The sequence below is a fragment of the Colletotrichum phormii genome (genome assembly GCF_030913505.1).
Source record: "Colletotrichum phormii strain CBS 102054 chromosome Unknown BDP81scaffold_22, whole genome shotgun sequence".
Classification (NCBI taxonomy): domain Eukaryota; kingdom Fungi; phylum Ascomycota; class Sordariomycetes; order Glomerellales; family Glomerellaceae; genus Colletotrichum; species Colletotrichum phormii.
The window spans coordinates 413,591-431,389 of record NW_026851464.1 but is presented as its reverse complement, the minus strand read 5'-3'; the positions used below and the strand labels follow the sequence as shown (position 1 = coordinate 431,389).

The following is a 17,799-nucleotide window of genomic DNA, read 5'->3' as shown; positions in this document are numbered from 1 at the left end:
CCTCGCTGAACAGCATTCGCTTACGGGCCTCTTCCTCGCTTCTCAATTCTCCGCCAACATACCAGCCTCCCTTGACCCCTTCCAAAACGCACCAACATCGCAGACCGACATCTTAGCGACAATCGCGGGACCAAAACACACCAGACTAGGACCGCCGCCCAGTCGAACTCCATTTCCTTGCGCGCTTGCGTTTCCACTGTCGCAAAAGCATGTCCTCGGCCGCTTTGCAGCCTGCCCTTCACACAACAGCTCTGGCATCACCGCCTTTGGTCGCAGCCTCACCGAGCAGCCGGCAGTACACGTCGAATCACTCTTCCCCATCTCGCGAGGCGTACAATGCCAATCTGCAAAACAACTTTGCCTCTCCTGCATCGTCACAACGCCCCACGAGTCGACCGAGCGGAAACGGCGCGTCTGTAAACACTCAGGACCCGACTTCGCCCATGACGTCCCGAGTTGTCCCCGCCAGCCCCGTCGCCGTCGCGCCCTCTTCCCCAGACTACCAATCCTCATCTTCCGAACAACGCAGAAACATGCCTCCCGTTGCCCCCCCTCGAACGTCCTCGACGAATTACTCGGGCGCTACTACCACTACGACTACCACGAAAAGACGCGATCACGCTGCCGACAAGGCGGCATCGTCACCGCGACGCGGTCAAGCAGATGGAACGAATGGTAATGTCGATTATACCTACCCCGACGACGGTGCTGCTTCACGCAGCCGAAGATCGCATCAACAAATGCCTCCTGACTCTCCCCATCGATCGAGCGGCAACCGTCCTGGGAGCCAACCGACGGTGATCCCCGTACGATCACATGCACCTCCCCAGACAACAACAGCATCACCCAAGCAGCCCTCGCGCGAAGCAAGCGAGGTTCTCAACCGAATGGTGGTCTCTCAGCCTGAAGTAGACATCGCCCGCGAAAAGGAGCGACTGGCAGAAGCTCAGTCAACTCGCATAGGATCCTCACATGATGACGCCGCACCTCCCCCAATTGTCGGCATGTCCGAGCATGATGATGGCAGACGTGGCGGCAGAAGCCGGCATGATCACTCCGGGAAGCGTGAGAAGGTGGTCAGGTTCGGCGACTACGTTCTTGGAAATACCATCGGCGAGGGCGAGTTCGGAAAAGTAAAGCTCGGCTGGAAGAACGATAACAATGTGCAAGTAAGTTGCTCACCCATCGAGATACTTTGAGATTATTGCTTACAGTTCATCAACAGGTCGCTATCAAGTTGATCAAGCGGGATAGTGTCGGCAACAACCCCTCCAGATTGGCCAAGATTTATCGCGAAATTGCTATCCTCCGGGGCATTTCTCACCCTAATATCGTCCGCCTCCACGAGATGGTCGAGACCGAGAGGCACATTGGTATCATTCTTGAATATGCCTCTGGTGGTGAGCTATTCGACTACATTCTGAACCATCGCTACCTGAAGGATAATGCCGCGCGAAGGCTGTTCGCCCAGCTAGTTTCTGGTGTCGGCTACTTGCACAAGAAAGGCATCGTTCACAGAGATCTCAAGTTGGAGAATCTGCTTTTGGACCGGAATCGCAACATAATCATCACCGATTTTGGCTTCGCCAACACCTTCGATGCCGAGGAAGAGCTTTCTGAAGAGGAGGAACTCAATCTCAGCGACCGTGACTTTGTCAAGAAATTGGGACTGGATAGAGTCAAGACCAATGGCACAAGGAAGGGCGATTTGATGCAGACAAGTTGCGGCAGTCCCTGCTACGCTGCGCCAGAGCTTGTTGTGAGCGATTCTCTATACACCGGCCGCAAGGTTGATGTATGGAGCTGCGGTGTCATCTTGGTAAGCGATGATTTTCTCAGCGCATAGCTGATGCAGAAGCTGACCAGAATTTAGTACGCAATGTTGGCTGGCTACCTTCCCTTTGACGACGATCCAGCGAACCCCGAAGGCGACAACATTAACCTACTGTACAAATACATTGTCAACACGCCTCTGACTTTCCCCGAATACGTCACCCCCCACGCTCGCGACCTTCTCAGGCGAATCCTTGTCCCCAACCCCCGGAAAAGAGCAGACCTGTTTGAGGTGGCTCGGCATAGCTGGTTGAGCGAGTACGCTCATGTCGTGGAGTTCATTACTAGTAGCACCACGACGCCCAACCAGATCCAGAACACGACGGTACCCTCGGAAGACGACGACTTTGCAGAAGCATCTGGCATCGGACGAAGCGCCTCGGTTCGCGAATCCTCCAAGACGAAAGCCAACACGCCGACATCAGTGGGAGGTCTCGCCAGCAAACACGCCAAGATCGATGCTGACGCCGAGGCAGCAGCCATTGCTAAGGCGCACAAAGATAACAAACGTCGCACGGTGCAGGTCGAGTACGTGGCTCCGACGACGCAGACGCAAAGAGGAGAGGCGGCTGCTGCAGGAAGTAAGTCGAGGGCGCGTTCGAGCAGCCAAGGTCCTGTCGAGGTTGCGGAGAACCAAAACTCCCAGGAGAAGCCCCTCCCTAGAGACCCTCCTGTCTCGAGAGATTCGTACAGAGCGAGTCGACAAGGCACGCGCCCTCCAAGTGCTCACCGCAACACGGCGGCCGCACCCTCAAGACCGACTCGGGAGACCCGGACGACCTCTGACAACGCTTTCGCACCTTCAGCATCAGGTGCACAGGCTTCTGGAAGACCTCAAACAGGCGGCTCAATGGCATCAGGCTCAATGGGACTGGGAGCTGGAGCTCGTGGATCGTACGGCCAACCAATCCCCCCGGCCCTCGCAGGTACTAATGCTCATGGAAGGATTCAACAACCCACTACCCAGGATTCACAGGCTATGGGACGACCCAGCGTCAGCGTTCCGCCAAAGTTTGCCAAGGTTGCTGGATTCGCCCCAGAACAACAAGCCGCCCAGGGCCAGACGCCTCCTCAGTCAAGCGATGGCAGAGGACATGGACACAAGCGCTCCAACACCATCGGCTCCCTACTGGGTCGGAACGGGTCGATCTTTGGGGGTAAGAACCGCAAGAGACCCGAATCGCAGATCGCAGACAAGAGTCGCAAGTACCCTCCAGTCAGCATGCCTAACAACATGCCTGCTGAAGGTCAGCCCCGGCCTTCGATAGACTCGAGGGCCTCTCGGCGGTCCTTCTCTCTGGGTCTTGGAAAGAAACGCAGCGGTAGCATCGCTGGCTCCCAGACCTCCCACGAGAAGCAAAACAGGCGATTCTCGTTGATCCCGCAGTCATTTTCGCTGAAAGCTATTGGCATCGGCAGAGACTACGATCGTCCGCCGTCTGAACCTCAGTCTCAGCCCGACCTTCCCATTCAAGACCCCCCTGAAGTTGATGAGCATGGAAGATACGTCGACTCACGGGGACAGTCTCGAGGCTATGATGGTGGTTATGACCAGAGTTACCGACAGCCGCCGGGCTCTAGCTCTGCTCCCCAATTGCAACGTCAAGATTGGCAAGATCAACAGCAGCAGCAAGGCTACCAACAGCAGCAGCAACAGCAGCAGGACGTGGGCCCAATTGGGCAGCCCAGCGCAGTACCTGCCTATATGCAGCAGGGTACTGGTCTCAACACCGGATCGGAGTCTTCATTCGAAAACGCTCAAAACCGGAGACACACTGGTGCTCGGTACAACGCCAGCGGATACTCCGAGTCTGAGGGTTACGATGGACAGCAATTCGGCTCGTCCCGCGGAAATGGCCGGTCTGGCGTGCTACAGAAGAATAAGAGATTCGAGAGCGCAGAATACGGTGGCCATCAAGGTAGCAGCGGAGCCGCCAAGAGAGTTATGGACTTCTTCCGGAGGCGCGGCAAAGCGAGAGGTGGCGACGAGAGGTAGAGCTCTCTTGAAGCCCTCGACTGCTCGCCATCTCATAGTCCAGGATCGCGACCATTGTGTGGGCCCCGATCGTCGCAAATGAGTCTGTCTCCGGCGCGCCGAGTTGAGCAGTGAAGACATTGTCTATAGGGCGATGTGCGCCTCGTCTTTGAGAATTTTGAGGTTTTAATGTGTGAATACCAGCCAGCAGGACACGTTGGTCGTTTGGCATCGTTAGTGGAAGTTGATGGCCTGCTGCACCGTTGGCGAACCGGCATAGAATGTTGAGAGGAGTTCTTTATTTTCGCAGTCCTCTCTCGTGTAATCAGGGAAGTTTGATGGTGTTTATTGCGTCGGTACCTGGGACAGGGTTGTTCAGATACAGAGACGGCTTGGTGGTTTTTCTTCCCTTTTCCCTTTTTCGGAAATGGGACCTTTTTTTTTATTCTGGTTGGTTTGACTTGTCATTTTCCCTCTAATTTGATGGCATTACGTCGGCAATCGATTGAGACTGCTGGCGGCGGCAAAGGCGTATGGGAAGTACAGAAGTAGAGAGCGAGAGTCAGAGAGAGAGAGAGAGAGAGAGAGAGAGAGAGGGAGAGAGAGACAACGAGAATGGAAGAGAGAGAAGAAGAACCGACGTTTGAATTTTTAGCGTTATCGTGTGATGAAGGTTGAATATGGTCGTGAGTGAGCTGGCCAGTAGGTATCCAACTGCAACTGGCTGGGTGCGGGTTATGCAGTGTCTGGTATGGAAAGCATATTGAAGCTACATTGAAATGGCAAGCCGGGTAATGGATAGTCCCCCTGTGAGAAGTGAGGTCATTTGACATGGGATATATAAAACCCCACTGTTACTCCGTACGTATTGTGTTCAAGTATTTTGTGATTTTTCTCTAACACACTCCATAGTTCACAAATCCATGGACGTGATCTAGAACCCCCGGGTGGAATTCTACGTATACCAGAAAACTGAGATGATTGCGGAGGAAGCAGGTAGGGAAAGAATAGAAGACTGAAACTGGTACCAAGAGCACGCTTCTAGTTCTTCTCATCGGATCTGCTGCGCTGATGGACGGGATAGGATGGTCTGCAACGAGGTTTTTGTGTCTTGGCGGTGGTCAAGGGGGGAACGGTACGACGTCTCGAAGGCCGGATGGTTTTTCCCTTGCTTTCTGGTTTCCTGGTTTCTACTACATAGTCACAGGTGTCGCACATCATTACGCATATCCGTGACATTCAACCCCTGTCGCGCTTCGACGCGACGCTTCGACGCTGAAGTCTGGACGCTCGCAAACGGCCCACTTTGCTCTATGGAGTAGTGTACGGAGTACGGATTCTATGGACGTCCAGTCACGGCATCACCTAGACAAGTGTGGCTGTTTTTGGCGCAGCCAGTACCGGGCCCGATACAGAGTCGCGAGAGTGACTAGACGCTAACCGTATGGAGCATCCGCACGCACAGCCACCACCCGTCCATGGAGTCACAACGTCAAGCCCCCCAAGAATTTTGACGTCACTCTCGGCACGTGTCGGCCGGCTTTGTATAATTCTGTGGCGCTTCTATTGGTTCACGAGAGCGGGAAGACCAATCCGCTTCGATAGTATCACTATCAAGAGAGCATCTCGCCTCCAAGGCAGGTAGGTATTCCGTACTTTGTAATTAAGGCGAATTTGTGGATTGGGGCGGCCGGCATTTGGCCATTTGGCAGGTGGGAAGCTTGAATTTCGTTTGAACCCCTGTTGCGTTCGGCGCAACGACCAAAAAGAAATCGTCCTTGGATCAATGGATGGGCAACATAGGATGGGCGTTGTGGTGTTTTGGATGACGCGTCTCGGCGCCCGTTCGTTGCGAGGATCTTATCCAGGAACCTTTTTTTGTGATTCTCTCGAAATTCAATGGGCTTCTCTCTTCCCGGTTGGGTATCAAAGAGCACGTTTGTACACACGCTGAATGCACTGGCCCTTCTGGAGCGGAAAATTGAAGAAAAAACAAGAGCAGGATGAAAAAGTATCGTGCTGTTGTTGTTTCCAGTTGTCGAAATTAGGTTGTGACAAACGGGAAGAGAAACGGTCTAGCCAGGAGGGGACAGGAATTAGGTTGGACGAGGGAAGGGGGGGAAGGCACAGCGGAAGGGAGGGAGGGAAAGGGGGCATTGGATGGAAACGACAAGTGCCGGGAACCTTTTGGAAATGCAAAAAGGTAAGGCGATGAGCAGGAACAAGCAGAATGTTCGTCAAATCGGCCGGGGTGAAAGAAAAAGCTTTGGGAAGTTTGGAAGCGGTTCCCCGTGCGCTCTTTGAAGCCCCGAGCGCCAGCTTTTGCAACGGCCCTCGACCGTTTGGGGGCACTTTGATGGAGTGGTCATGGACTCATGACTCTTGCATTCTTGCAACGGTATTTTCGCTGCTGGGTCCTCTCGAAAGGTCAACAGCGGTATCCGTATGCCAAAGGATATGTATGTAAGCTCGTCTTCGCAAGAGGAGTGTATAGCCGGGCGGAATGCAACTCTGCAGTCTGCTACACTGGAGCGGACGAAGATCGTCTCGCGTAGAGATACCTGGACCACGTGTGTCGTCGAGAGAGGTGCCAGCCACTGAGATGCGAGGGTGATCCCCGACTGATTGATAAGGCAGGAGTGGCAGTAGTGGCGGCAGGCCGGCAGGCTCCAGAGTTCTGGGATATCAAAGTTATGGATTATCCATATCTCGAAGTGTGCCGGCCAGTTTGTGACTTTTCGATAATGGCACGCGGGGTCAACTGCCCGGCCCGGCTTCTTCTTGATCCCCTTTGATGAGGCTTCTAACAGTTTTATCGGCAACGAGGACGACGAGAACGAGAAACGCAAAATGCGCGACTGCATGATCTGAAAACCAAAAGGATGGGGTCCGGAATCCGGTTCTTGTTTCGAGATTGTCTCTACCACGGAATCCATCATCTGGAATCGGCGTCCTTGGCGATGCTTGGCGCACGTTGCGAGTTGAGCTGGGGATTTAGAGAAGCAAGAGCAGGAAGGGGAGTCCAAAAGTCCGTCCTGGCTCGGTTCCTGAAGAAAGCACAGAGTACGAATACACCGAAGGAAGGAGTGTGAAAAAAAAAAAAAAAACCAGTGTGGGTGAGGCTCGAGCGAGAGGTTGTTTGCTTGGTCTCCGTCCGGTAGAATGCCCCATTTCGGCCGTCGAACTTCGGCCCTCGAACAATGCTAGTTTCTGGTTCTTTGGACGGTGTGTGTCAATGTGGCGTAGGTTAATTCATCAGAAACTGCTGCTGTAGGTGCTCAAAGACTGTAGTCACATTGAGCTGGACCATGGCATGGGAAGCGTTTGTCCACCTCTGCTGCGGACCTCGCCTGGGTGAAGTGGTGGTACGGGTAGAAGATTGGGACGAGGGTTTGGCACGGGAGGCGGCGAGGAGATTGCGAAATTGGTACCCGAATATTTGCAAGTGCAACTCTGTCATTATGTGAGGCTCAGCTGGCCTGTCTGGGCGGAGCGGAGGGAGAGGGTGGCCCGCTGCTGGGAGGAAAGTTTGTTAGTAGGGGGAGGGGGAGGGAGGAAGATTGGAAGAGGAATCCCATCCCACTTTCCGTCGAGTGTTAGTCGAGTCCCCTGCCCCTCCCTCCCTGCGTGTAGGTTAATGCTTATTAGTGCGTATCCACTATGACTCGTCGGAGCCAATGGGTTCGGTGTTGCTAGTGAGGCGGAGGATGGGCGGTGGTTGTTGTGTATCCTTTGTTGAGAGCGGGAGTCTACAACTAGAGACCGACTGACCGAGTGACCGAGGGAGGGACGAGACGGGGCTTGGGGGGAGGCAAAATGGCGAGGTCCGATAGGGCAGAGGCCTCCTTTCCCTGCAGCGAGTTGATGAGGTGTGATATCATTGTTGCTATGTTGGATCTGGACTGGTGGGCGATGATGATGATGATGATGGAAGAGCAGTGACAGCATGCGCATGCGTCTGGATTTCTGGATTTCTGGATCCAGACCCCGTACTCCATACTCGGTACAGAAATGGTGTCGTATTTTGCAGTGTAGCCAAGAAGGCCAAGGGGGTGAGGCAAGTACCCATTTCCATGGCAAAAGCTTGGTTTATTGGTGCAACCCCGGGCCCAGAACTCTGATGTGGATGTGGATGTATGTGCCCGATTGTCTCTGTTTGAACCTCCAACGAACAAGATGCCTGCTGTGCTCGTGCTTGTGCTTGTCCAACCAATGACTCTGGATGTGTCCCGCAATGATGATTGCAGATCCCAAGAGGTCCAGTTCTGAGAAAACAGGAGACGACGATGCAAATAGCAGCAAATGAGAAGAACAGGAGAGGCGGTAGACCAAGCTGGGGATGATGGAGTGTCAGGAGTGGGATAGACAAAGAGGCGATGGGGGAAAAGCTGAGGCTTAGTGACCATGGTGACCTTGACCAAGCAGCCCGCCAGATGGAGAAATTGTGGGCGCGCCACAACAGCCTGAGGCACATGACCAGCGGCCTCTTACTGAATTTGGTTGATTTCACGGTTCATCCACCAAGACATTTTGCACCAAGGCGATTGGCCCCAGATGAACCAGGCGCGGTGACAGGGAGCCCCTGCTTTGCTTGTTTCCCAGCGGGACCTGCTTGTTTTGCGTCCATCCACGTCTGTCTACGAATACGTACCGACACGCCCACACCTTAACTCGCCAGGAGCGACCAGAGCGTCCTTGCAGCGGTAGACTTCACCGTTCCCGCCGTCCCAACGTCTCGGAGGTACCTGCTTGCTCGCCGCGGCAAGGTTGTACCTACCTACCTACCTTACCTTACCAGATACCTAGTAAGTACGGATAGACAAACCTTCCTTCTCCAAGGTGTCTAGGTACTTACGCAACTGCGCCAGTCCCGGTCGAAAGATGAGCTAAGGGTACGTCTCTTCCCGGTCCGTGTCTGTCGCCTGGGGACGTTGCCTCTACCTTATCCCCCCCATGGCTATCTCTTAGTCGATTCGACCTTTAAAGCATCCCTCATCTGTCGCCGTCCGACCGCATTCCCCCTTCTAGTCTTCTTCTCTCCTTGTCCGTACTTGTTCTCCTCCCGAAGCTTGTCTTCACTTTTGTGCTCTAAGAAACATCATTGTGTGCCATCGCCAAAACACCTTCTTCTTTCCCCAAAGAAAACTGCGCTCCAGCCGAGACACGAGTGTCCGGTCATCTATTTCGATGAAGAAAGCCTCCACTGATCCCCCCAATATAGACACCATACGCTCTGGCGCAGCAGGATCAGCGCATGGCGTCCGTCGCAGCTCCTCGAACCGATCCGACGGCAATCCGGCAACTGTAGTCACCGACTCAATAGACTTTTCCAGCAAGTCTACCCTTCCCGCTACCCAGCGCAACAACACGTTCGACACGACGGCTTCCACTACCAACAGTAGCTATGGCGTCGCCAATGGCGTCTCCTCTCACATCACCAGCTCCTCTGCGAGCAACAACCCCACCCTCACATACCTGGACGACATCAATGAGAAAACAAGTCCCCGCGACCTCGAGGATGTTGCTATATCTTCGAAAGCTTCGCGGCAGGGGGCTGTCGTAGACGAGGAGGGTGCTTTGAAGAAGAACAAAACCCCCGAAGAGAAGCAGAAACCTGGCGTCTTCGCCCGCTTCTACCTCACGTGTAAAATGATCCTGTTTCACAGCTGGGTCAACGTGCTCCTCGTCTTTGTCCCCGTCGGCATTATCACCAAAGCCCTCGGCGTGAGCCCCGGCATCGTCTTCGCAATGAATGCCATCGCCATCGTCCCACTTGCCGGCCTGCTCAGCCACGCCACTGAGTCCGTCGCCAGCAAGCTTGGTGATACCATTGGCGCCCTCTTGAACGTGACTTTCGGCAATGCCGTCGAGTTGATTATCTTGTAAGTCTCACTCACCTTTGTTGCCGTATCTCTCTCCAAACCACCTTATGATGGTTTTGGAGGGGTTCGCAGTGGGGAACCCAAAGATCCAAACGTGTTGCGGCGTGTCTTGGCACATGTCTTGGCCAAGCCGCTCACTGGATCTTGGCCCTGAATATCTCGAACCTTGCAACCTTCTGGATGTCTTGGCGCAGTCTTGGCTAATGCTTATTTCTTCAATCCAGCATGTACGTTTCTACCCTTCCTGCGGGTGACGAAGACGAGAAAGAGACGAGAAGTCTACACCAAAAGACACCATCACATCAATCAAGTCCCAAATTATGCAGTTCCCTTCACCCAACCTCGTTTCGCAGCCCACGTATCGGTTGCCCCTTTTTAGAGTATTATTTATTGCAGTGTTGCTGACATGTACATCTTTTGCGACTCTTCAGCATCGCGCTTGTCAAGGTATGATAAATCAACGCGGAACCACAACGAATTTTCGAGCTGACTTGTATTAGGATGAAATCCGCATTGTCCAGGCTTCCCTCCTGGGCTCTATTCTGGCCAACCTGCTGCTCATTCTGGGCATGTGCTTTTTCCTCGGTGGCCTGCGCTTCCGAGAGCAGGTGAGTTGTAGTTGTTGCCGTTTGACAAGTTGAATGGTATACTGATACCGGCATTAGATTTACAACAGCACCGTCACGCAGATGAGTGCTTGTCTGCTCAGTTTGAGCGTCATCAGTTTGGTGCTTCCTGTAAGTTGTGTGAGAATATGCGGGAGTTTTTCCGGAAACTAATCATTCCGCCAGACTGCCTTCCACGCTTCCTTCCAAAACACCTTCAAGGCTGAGGATCAGACCCTTAAGATCAGCCGTGGTACCAGTGTGGTGAGTGCTCTATCACATTATATGGTGATGAATACTAATTCCGGCTAGGTCCTTTTGTTGGTGTACATCTTGTATCTCCTGTTCCAGCTGAAGTCTCATGCCTACATGTATGAGTCTACACCTCAACACATCGTGGACGCTGAGTCCGCCCCTGGTCCGGCTATTGGGTTCTTCGACTCCTCCAGTTCTGAAGATAGCTCCGACTCCGACTCCGATTCAGACAGCTCTGACAGCTCCGGAGGCACTGTACGCAAGACGATGAGAAAGGTCATGCGCGCCGGTAGAAGGCGCAAGTCCAGTGTGGTTTCTGTCAACACTGATGGTCTCCCCCGAACCCGCAATTCCTCTGTCGGTACAGCTCAGGGCTCTGAAGGATCCGCCAGTCGTCCAGCCATCCCTCGCTTCAACTCTGTCGGTAGCGATGGGGCTGTTGAAGAAGACAGGTCTCGTAAGCACAGAAAGCACCGCAGACGTCATCACAAGCACCAGAAGAAGTCCAAGAAGGCCTCCCGGAATAATCTTGTCGATGTTGAAGGTCATGAGCCTTTGACCAGCAACACTCAAGCAGGTGAACCTCGCCGTCTGGACTTTGCCGATCAGACTGCTGGTCCATCAGAGCCAACCGATACTGCTCAAGCCGTCAAGAGCCGCCCGGTGTCTGGCCTTCGCGGGCTGTCGATTAAGAATTTCGCTCCCGCTGTCTTCACCACGCCCGACGAGACCCCGTCCGCGGGCCCCGCTGCCTCGGCCGGCCCAGTTCCCCGAGTCCGCTTCGGCATTCGCCGCACCAACTCTTTGCCCGACCGTCTGAACCAGTACGGCAATGTTCGCGCCCCAGGAGGAGTGTTCGCCGCCCAGATCCCTGGTGTCGCGACTGTCAACAGTGGTCTTAGCGCCAAGAGCAAGATCGCCGATAATGATCACCTGTCCCGCACTGCTGCCATTCTTCTCTTGCTTTTCTCCACCGCCCTTGTCGCCGTCTGCGCCGAGTTCCTAGTCGACTCCATCAACGACGTAGTCAAGACCAGCCCTCTTGGCGAGATCTTTATCGGTCTCATCATCCTTCCCATTGTTGGCAATGCGGCAGAGCACGTCACTGCCGTCACGGTCGCCATGAAGAACAAGATGGACTTGGCAATCGGTGTCGCCGTCGGTAGTTCCATCCAGATCGCCCTCTTCATCACGCCAATTGTCGTCATCATCGGTTGGGCCATGGACCGTGACATGTCGTTGTACTTTACCTTGTTCGAGACGGTCTGCCTCTTCGTTTCAACTTTCATCGTCAACTTCCTGGTTCTCGACGGAAGGAGTAACTACCTCGAGGGTGCTTTGCTGTGTGCGACATACATCATCATCGCTGTGGTCGCCTATTTCTACCCCAACTCGGACGAGGCTAGCTCCTTTGGCGCCTAAGCTCAGGGGTTGAGGTCACACGAGATAGCATAACCCTTTTGCTTCGTGGTTGACCTGATGGGGGAGGAGTGGTTGTTGGTGAAGAGCAACTTACGACGCTTCATGAACTTTTTTTTCTATTTCGCTGCTGTGGCATAGCTTTATGCCGCGCGGCTCTTTGACAAGGGGACGATTTAGGCTTGGGGTTATATCATTCTGGCACAAGTTTGTTGCACTTTCAAACTTTTAGTTGACGGCACAAAGATCTACTGGATTTGGTTCGCCGTTTTACACGGGGACAGACCTTTGGGTGCCTAATACACATTTATCTTCACAATATGAATCCTGCACCACTCACGATTGTGACATTTACTATGCCCACTTATGGACGCTTTAAAGTCATACCTTGGAGTTGTCACCTACGTACATCTCTAGACGATCCTTCGTCTTGATAACGCCTTAAGTTGCCCTACCCTGCCGCCCACTTGCATGGCTGCAAGAAAGTCGGCTACAGCATGCCGAGGCAAGTAGATGACAAGACGATCTGCCGCTCAACACCATTCCCACTACTTCTAGCTTGATAGTCCAGTCAATGATGCTCCTAGCGATGCTGACGCCCTTCCTCCGGGACCACTACTTTATAGATGGATCCAATGCCTTTATCAAAGCTCAGGCGAGAGAGTCGGACAGTGATGCTTTTCGATCCCAATGAGGGACCTCTCTCCGTTCCGATTCCGTATTGTTTCACTTCTTCTTTATCTTGGGTGGTTCATATCCTATTGAGTATTCAAATAACAGACCTTTTTTCGTTTTTCAAGGAAAAAGGAAAAAGGAAATCAAATGGATGTTGAAACGGATTATGATAACATTAAGGGGGATGGATGCTTGTATATTGTTTGGCGCCTTGTTGTATGCCCTACTGGCGAGGGAATGTATAGTAGTGAGCGATCCGGTCTTGGGGTGTCCTGCTATGTGGCGTCCAGCGCCGGAGTGAGGTTTAATCGAGGTCCTTGCTGTACTATATATCACCTTGAATGAAGTCTAGATGGCGGAAGACTTGCTGGCTGCCTTGGGTTCGGGATGGCTGGCGGATAGAAGAGAATGTTGTGGTCTGAAGTAAAGTTCACGTGGATGTTGCGGAATGCCTTGGGTTGGAGTTTGGGATTATATAAAAGGGCGCTATGGAGGTCCGTATCTATCTACTGAAGTTCAAAGCCGTGGGGGGAGCCGGGGGCCGGGAGCCCCGGTATCGCGACGGTGCTCGATGATGGCTGCACGGATCCGGTAGACGCTGATGTCGCGGCAGCTGTGCTATCATTCGCTACGGCTCTGGATGCCATGGCATCATTATGAAGGGAGCCGGGATCTGTTGACTGGTAGGCTTCGTGAGTGTATTGGCTCGGTATTATGCTGCGGGTAGGTAGAGGGGGGAGGAGGGGGAGGTGGTGAGGCGTGGGCGGTATTGTCTACCTACCTAAAGTTCCGACCGACGAAGCTGAGTTCTATAACTTCGCTTAGAAAATCAACCTCGATACGATATTCAAGAATTAGGTACGACTAGACGTCCTTATATATTAACTAGAGGACCGTAGTTAGATAAACTTATCTAAATATATGTATCAGACCCCTGCCATCACTGGCAAACGGTAGGTATGCGAGGCAAGGTACATAAGTACTTAGTCGAGATCGTGGTCGCTGCCATGGGGTTGTCCCCTCCAAGGGTGTCCTTTCCAGACACCCAGGACCCCGTTGACCACGTTGACTTAATAGTATATGGGAAATTTTAGTAGAAGTCTATTAAAGGCGCGAATCTAGCTTTCTGTCAACCTTGGTAGACTGAGGGTGGATTTCATTGATTCGGGTCTGGTTCCAACAACCCTTGTTTAGTCAGCAAGTGAGATCAGGTGCGTGGCACGTTCTACAAACCTGCTTGCTTGCCAAAGTCGCAATGCTTTTCGAAGACACTGTGCAAGCTAATGAAACCTCGTCAGGAATGGACCGCAACGTCCTGACACCCAGTCAGCCAGTCATGGTGACATGGTTCGGTGACATTGATGGATGTGAAGTTTCGGCCCACCGGGTAAGCTTAAAAGCTAGCTGCGCCGAATGACCCCACACCAGTTCCGCCCGGTTACGCCGGGCGGTGATCAGGGTACTTCATACGCCATTTATCAGACAGTTAGTGGGCGGCCTCCTCGTTGACGCCGCCGTGGCTGGTGTTTACTTTTGTTGTCTGGTGTTTGTTTGTCAAGGTAAATAGGGTAAAAAAGCCGTTGGTCACACAGCAAGCCCCCTTCTGTCGTCGCTGATGTCCATTTAGTCGGTTGAACGCATGCGGTTAGCATTGTAGATGGTAAAGAGAAAACAAAGTGCTTGCACCTTGGGGCGTCGAATAGTACCTACCACAACCAACAGAGGCACTTCAAACGCAGGGAGCTCATTGGGGCGTCGTTAGGACGGAGTACCTGTTGCTGCGGGCGGGGGAAGGTGCAGCGCCCTGTAGGTATCGCCAAAAAAATGGATCCCAGCTGCCTATTGCGGACAGCTTCCAAAGTTCCACCCATCATGGTCCTCTACTCTCATCACTGGGCCAGTCAGCCTAGAATCCCGTCATCTGCCATTGCCATTGGAAACACAGCCACCTTTGTCTTCTTCTTCATATCAACGCCTCATCCGCCCCGTCGTGCATCATCGCTGCATTTCACCTACATCACTCGCGACGCTAGACATTTTCCATACCTGCAAGAATCTTGCACATTTGCCAATCGCCTAGATCGCATTGTTTCAGATTTCCACTGTTCTGTTCAAGCTCAAGCTCAAGCTCAATTCCAACGTCAAGGCGCCCACCCACTATCCTCCCCGCAACATCTATTACCCCTCCGACGCATTTCTTGTTCCGCAGACACAACGGACCACAAGATCCGACACCAGACGAACTGCATAAAAAGCCCTAAACCTTCTTCACCACTTCCTGAAGATGTGTTTCGGCAGCAAGGCCGACAAGGATGATACTCCTGCCCCGCGTCCCGCGCAACGTCCTCCTTCATCACAGCAGCAAGATACCAAGATGACTAGCAGCAATCAGCAGCAACAACACTACGTGCCGCCGGCTGGTCCGCCTCCGGGACAGACTTCGGCTCAGACCTATGCTCCTCCTCCCGGCCCGCCCCCGAGTCAGTCGTACGCCGCTCCGAGTGGCCCGCCGCCAGGCCGCGCCGATGACTTTGCGCCTCCCTCGGGCCCTCCTCCGTCCCATGGAGGGTATGCGCCGCCGTCTGGACCTCTTCCCTCACACCAGCAGAGTGATTATGCGCCGCCTCCAGGACCTCCGCCGGCCCGCAATGACTACACCGCTCCTCCCCCGGGTCCTCCGCCATCTCACAATGACTACACTGCTCCGCCGCCAGGCCCCCCGCCATCGGACTCGAAGAAACACGACTGGGAAACGGCGGTTCCCGACACCACCCTCTTCCCACCGCCCCCGGCCTTCTTCAGCGGATTTGATCGCTCCCCTGCGAACAACTCGACGGAGCAGGAGTCTGAAGCAGGTGAGGCCTGGGTGGCCCAGTACCCCCTCGTCCAACCCATCGACTTTGACCCCGCGGCTTTAGAGGCTTTGCGTACGCACAGGATATGGCTTCTCCAGCCTCAAGGATTCCGCGGCACAATGACACAGCCCGTCTCGGGTAAGTGGGAGGTCACGACGCAAAGGAACGCACCAGACAGCACCATTATCGGCTACCCGCCTCTGTACTCAGTCAAGAACAACTCGCCTCTCGCTACCGGCAAGCCTTTCAAGGTCTACTACGAAGTCAAGATTCGCGGATCGGCAAGTGAAGTAGACCTTGCCCTTGGCTTCACCGCGCTCCCCTATCCCAACTTCCGTCTCCCTGGATGGCATCGCGGCAGTCTTGGTGTTCATGGCGATGATGGGCACAAGTACATCAACGATAGATGGGGCGGCAAGTCCTTCACAGACCCCTTCCGGCCCGGTGAGACGCTGGGTATCGGCATGCAGTTCACGGCCCAGGGTGGCAGGATGAGCGTTGACATCTTCTTCACGCGAGATGGTAGACTGGTTGGGACCTGGAACCTGCATGAGGAGAGTGACTCTGAGCAAGATTTGCCGGTCAACGGACTGGAGGGATTCCATGACCTGAGTTGTGCCATTGGCACCTTTTCGAAGAATGAGTACGATATCATCTTTGACCCCAAACTGTGGAAGTACACGCCTTGAGTGTGGGTGTGCTTGGGTTTACGGTTGGATAGGGGGTTTGTGAGGGCGGGCTGGGTAGCGGTCACATGCTGCAATCAGGAAGCCCATTCAGTACTTCTCATGATATCATGTAAATTTTTACAAATGTTATACAGCGAATTTCAAATCTTGGCCTTGACATCAGTCTCTTTCCACCATGGGTACGCACTCGGCGCATCCTTCTCCATAGTCGCCTCGAACTGCGGAGCCCTCTTCTGCATAAAACTCTCCATCCCCTCTTTACTATCCTTCCCGCTAAACAAATCAAAAAAGATCTTGCTCTCCAGCAGATGCGCCTCCTCCGGGCTCGCCGGCGACCGCAGAATCATATCCCGCATCACCCTCACGGCCACGGTACTCACATTGGCAGCCACGTCCTCGGCCACAGCCAGCGCCCGCGGCAAAACCTCGTCGGGCGCGACGATCTCGCTGAATAAGTTGCGCAGAAGAGGGCTCGTGGCTGGGTAGACGCCGCCCGTGGTACATAGATGCAGCGCGGGCCCGGCGCCGATGAGGCGGGGGAGGTAAAAGGACGAGCAGGCTTCCATGTTGAAGCCGCGCCTGCCGAAGACGAAGCCGATTTTTGCGTCGCGGGAGACGATGCGGATGGAGGCCGGGAGGGCCATTGTGATGCCCACGCCGACGGCGGAGCCGTTTAGTGCGGCGATGATGGGTTTTGAGCAGTTGTGCATTGCGAGGGCGACGAGGCCTCCTGTGTCGCGGTGGGCGTCGCGGGTTGGGGGCAGGCGGACGCGGTTGTGGAGGTCCATTCCGGCGCAGAAGGTTTTGTTGGTTGGGTCTGAGCCTGTGAGGACTATGGCTTTGACGCGGGGGTCGGCGGACAGGAGGGTGTAGGCTTTGACGAGGGAGGATGCCATTTCGTCTGTGAAGGCGTTGCGGGCTGTTGGGCGGTTTAGGGTGAGGATTATGACGGGGGTTGGGGTGGGCGAGGTGAAGGGGTGGTGGGTGAGGGTTATTTGGGGGAGGGAGAGGGTGTTGTAGGATGAGGGGAGGGAGGACATGGTGATGGTTGATGGTTGGTGGTGAGTTGGATAGGGCGTTGAGGTTAGAGGTGATGAGATTCGTGATGATGGAGTGTGTGGTTTCGAAAGGATGTGGTTTGTTCGAGATACTTTGGATCGTAGATGAGGGAGGTGAAATTGAAGCTTATGCGGAGACAATGTACGGCGTGTTTGGGTTCGAAGCTTGCGGTTTGGAGATGGAGGGGGAGGAGCGCTTACAACCGGGACCGAGGTTCGGAATGGTAGAGTGATCAACGTCCATGCGGAGCGGCCCGGTGTGTATCAGGGACTGGCTTGGTTGCGAATTGTTGTCAAACCTCCCTAAGAGTATCATTATGAATGTAGTGTAAGTCTGTTGTCCGTTACGAAGCTGACGAATCGGGGTGATGGTCAATTCCATGAGAGATGCAGTCATGAGACCGAGTGAAGGGACAGCTCCTCACCGAGACTCACCGAATTTACTTCAGTGATGACAGTGATAAGCACGGATAAGATGCTCCGTGCGCGATAAGATAACCTAAAGTAAGGTACCTTGAGGTACCTACTGTGCAACTTGATCTTGGCACCGTAC

General features: G+C 53.9%; 4 protein-coding genes across 4 annotated transcripts; 3 read left to right on the top strand and 1 right to left on the bottom strand.

Moving 5' to 3' along the window:
* Positions 1-209: 209 nt before the first annotated feature.
* BDP81DRAFT_328953 (uncharacterized protein) lies at positions 210-3,829 on the top strand (the record flags this gene model as incomplete). Its single annotated transcript, XM_060585268.1, has 3 exons — positions 210-1,169; positions 1,226-1,819; positions 1,874-3,829. 3 exons carry the CDS (start codon positions 210-212, stop codon positions 3,827-3,829), a joined length of 3,510 nt encoding a protein of 1,169 aa, XP_060440935.1.
* A 4,964-nt stretch (positions 3,830-8,793) lies between these two features.
* BDP81DRAFT_436787 (calcium/proton exchanger) lies at positions 8,794-12,290 on the top strand. Its single transcript, XM_060591167.1, has 7 exons — positions 8,794-9,690; positions 9,806-9,808; positions 10,122-10,137; positions 10,191-10,298; positions 10,356-10,427; positions 10,482-10,559; positions 10,608-12,290. The coding sequence occupies exons 1-7, from the start codon at positions 8,996-8,998 to the stop codon at positions 11,970-11,972; spliced, it is 2,337 nt and encodes a 778-aa protein (XP_060440934.1). The 5' UTR covers positions 8,794-8,995; the 3' UTR covers positions 11,973-12,290.
* Positions 12,291-14,928: 2,638 nt separating this feature from the next.
* BDP81DRAFT_464316 (SPRY domain-containing protein) lies at positions 14,929-16,188 on the top strand (the record flags this gene model as incomplete). The annotated part of the gene is made up of 1 exon (XM_060594135.1): positions 14,929-16,188. One exon carries the CDS (start codon positions 14,929-14,931, stop codon positions 16,186-16,188), a length of 1,260 nt encoding a protein of 419 aa, XP_060440933.1.
* Positions 16,189-16,328: 140 nt separating this feature from the next.
* On the bottom strand, positions 16,329-17,228 carry BDP81DRAFT_329029 (enoyl-CoA hydratase/isomerase; the record flags this gene model as incomplete). Its single annotated transcript, XM_060585275.1, has 1 exon — positions 16,329-17,228. One exon carries the CDS (start codon positions 17,226-17,228, stop codon positions 16,329-16,331), a length of 900 nt encoding a protein of 299 aa, XP_060440932.1.
* Between the last annotated feature and the right edge of the window lie 571 nt (positions 17,229-17,799).

Coding starts and splice junctions, on each gene's coding strand:
- BDP81DRAFT_436787 (XM_060591167.1), top strand. CDS start 8,996: ATGAAGAAAGCCTCCACTGATCCCCCCAATATAGACACCATACGCTCT. Junction 10,299..10,355: donor GCCTGCGCTTCCGAGAGCAG/GTGAGTTGTAGT, acceptor TACCGGCATTAG/ATTTACAACAGCACCGTCAC. Junction 10,560..10,607: donor TCAGCCGTGGTACCAGTGTG/GTGAGTGCTCTA, acceptor AATTCCGGCTAG/GTCCTTTTGTTGGTGTACAT.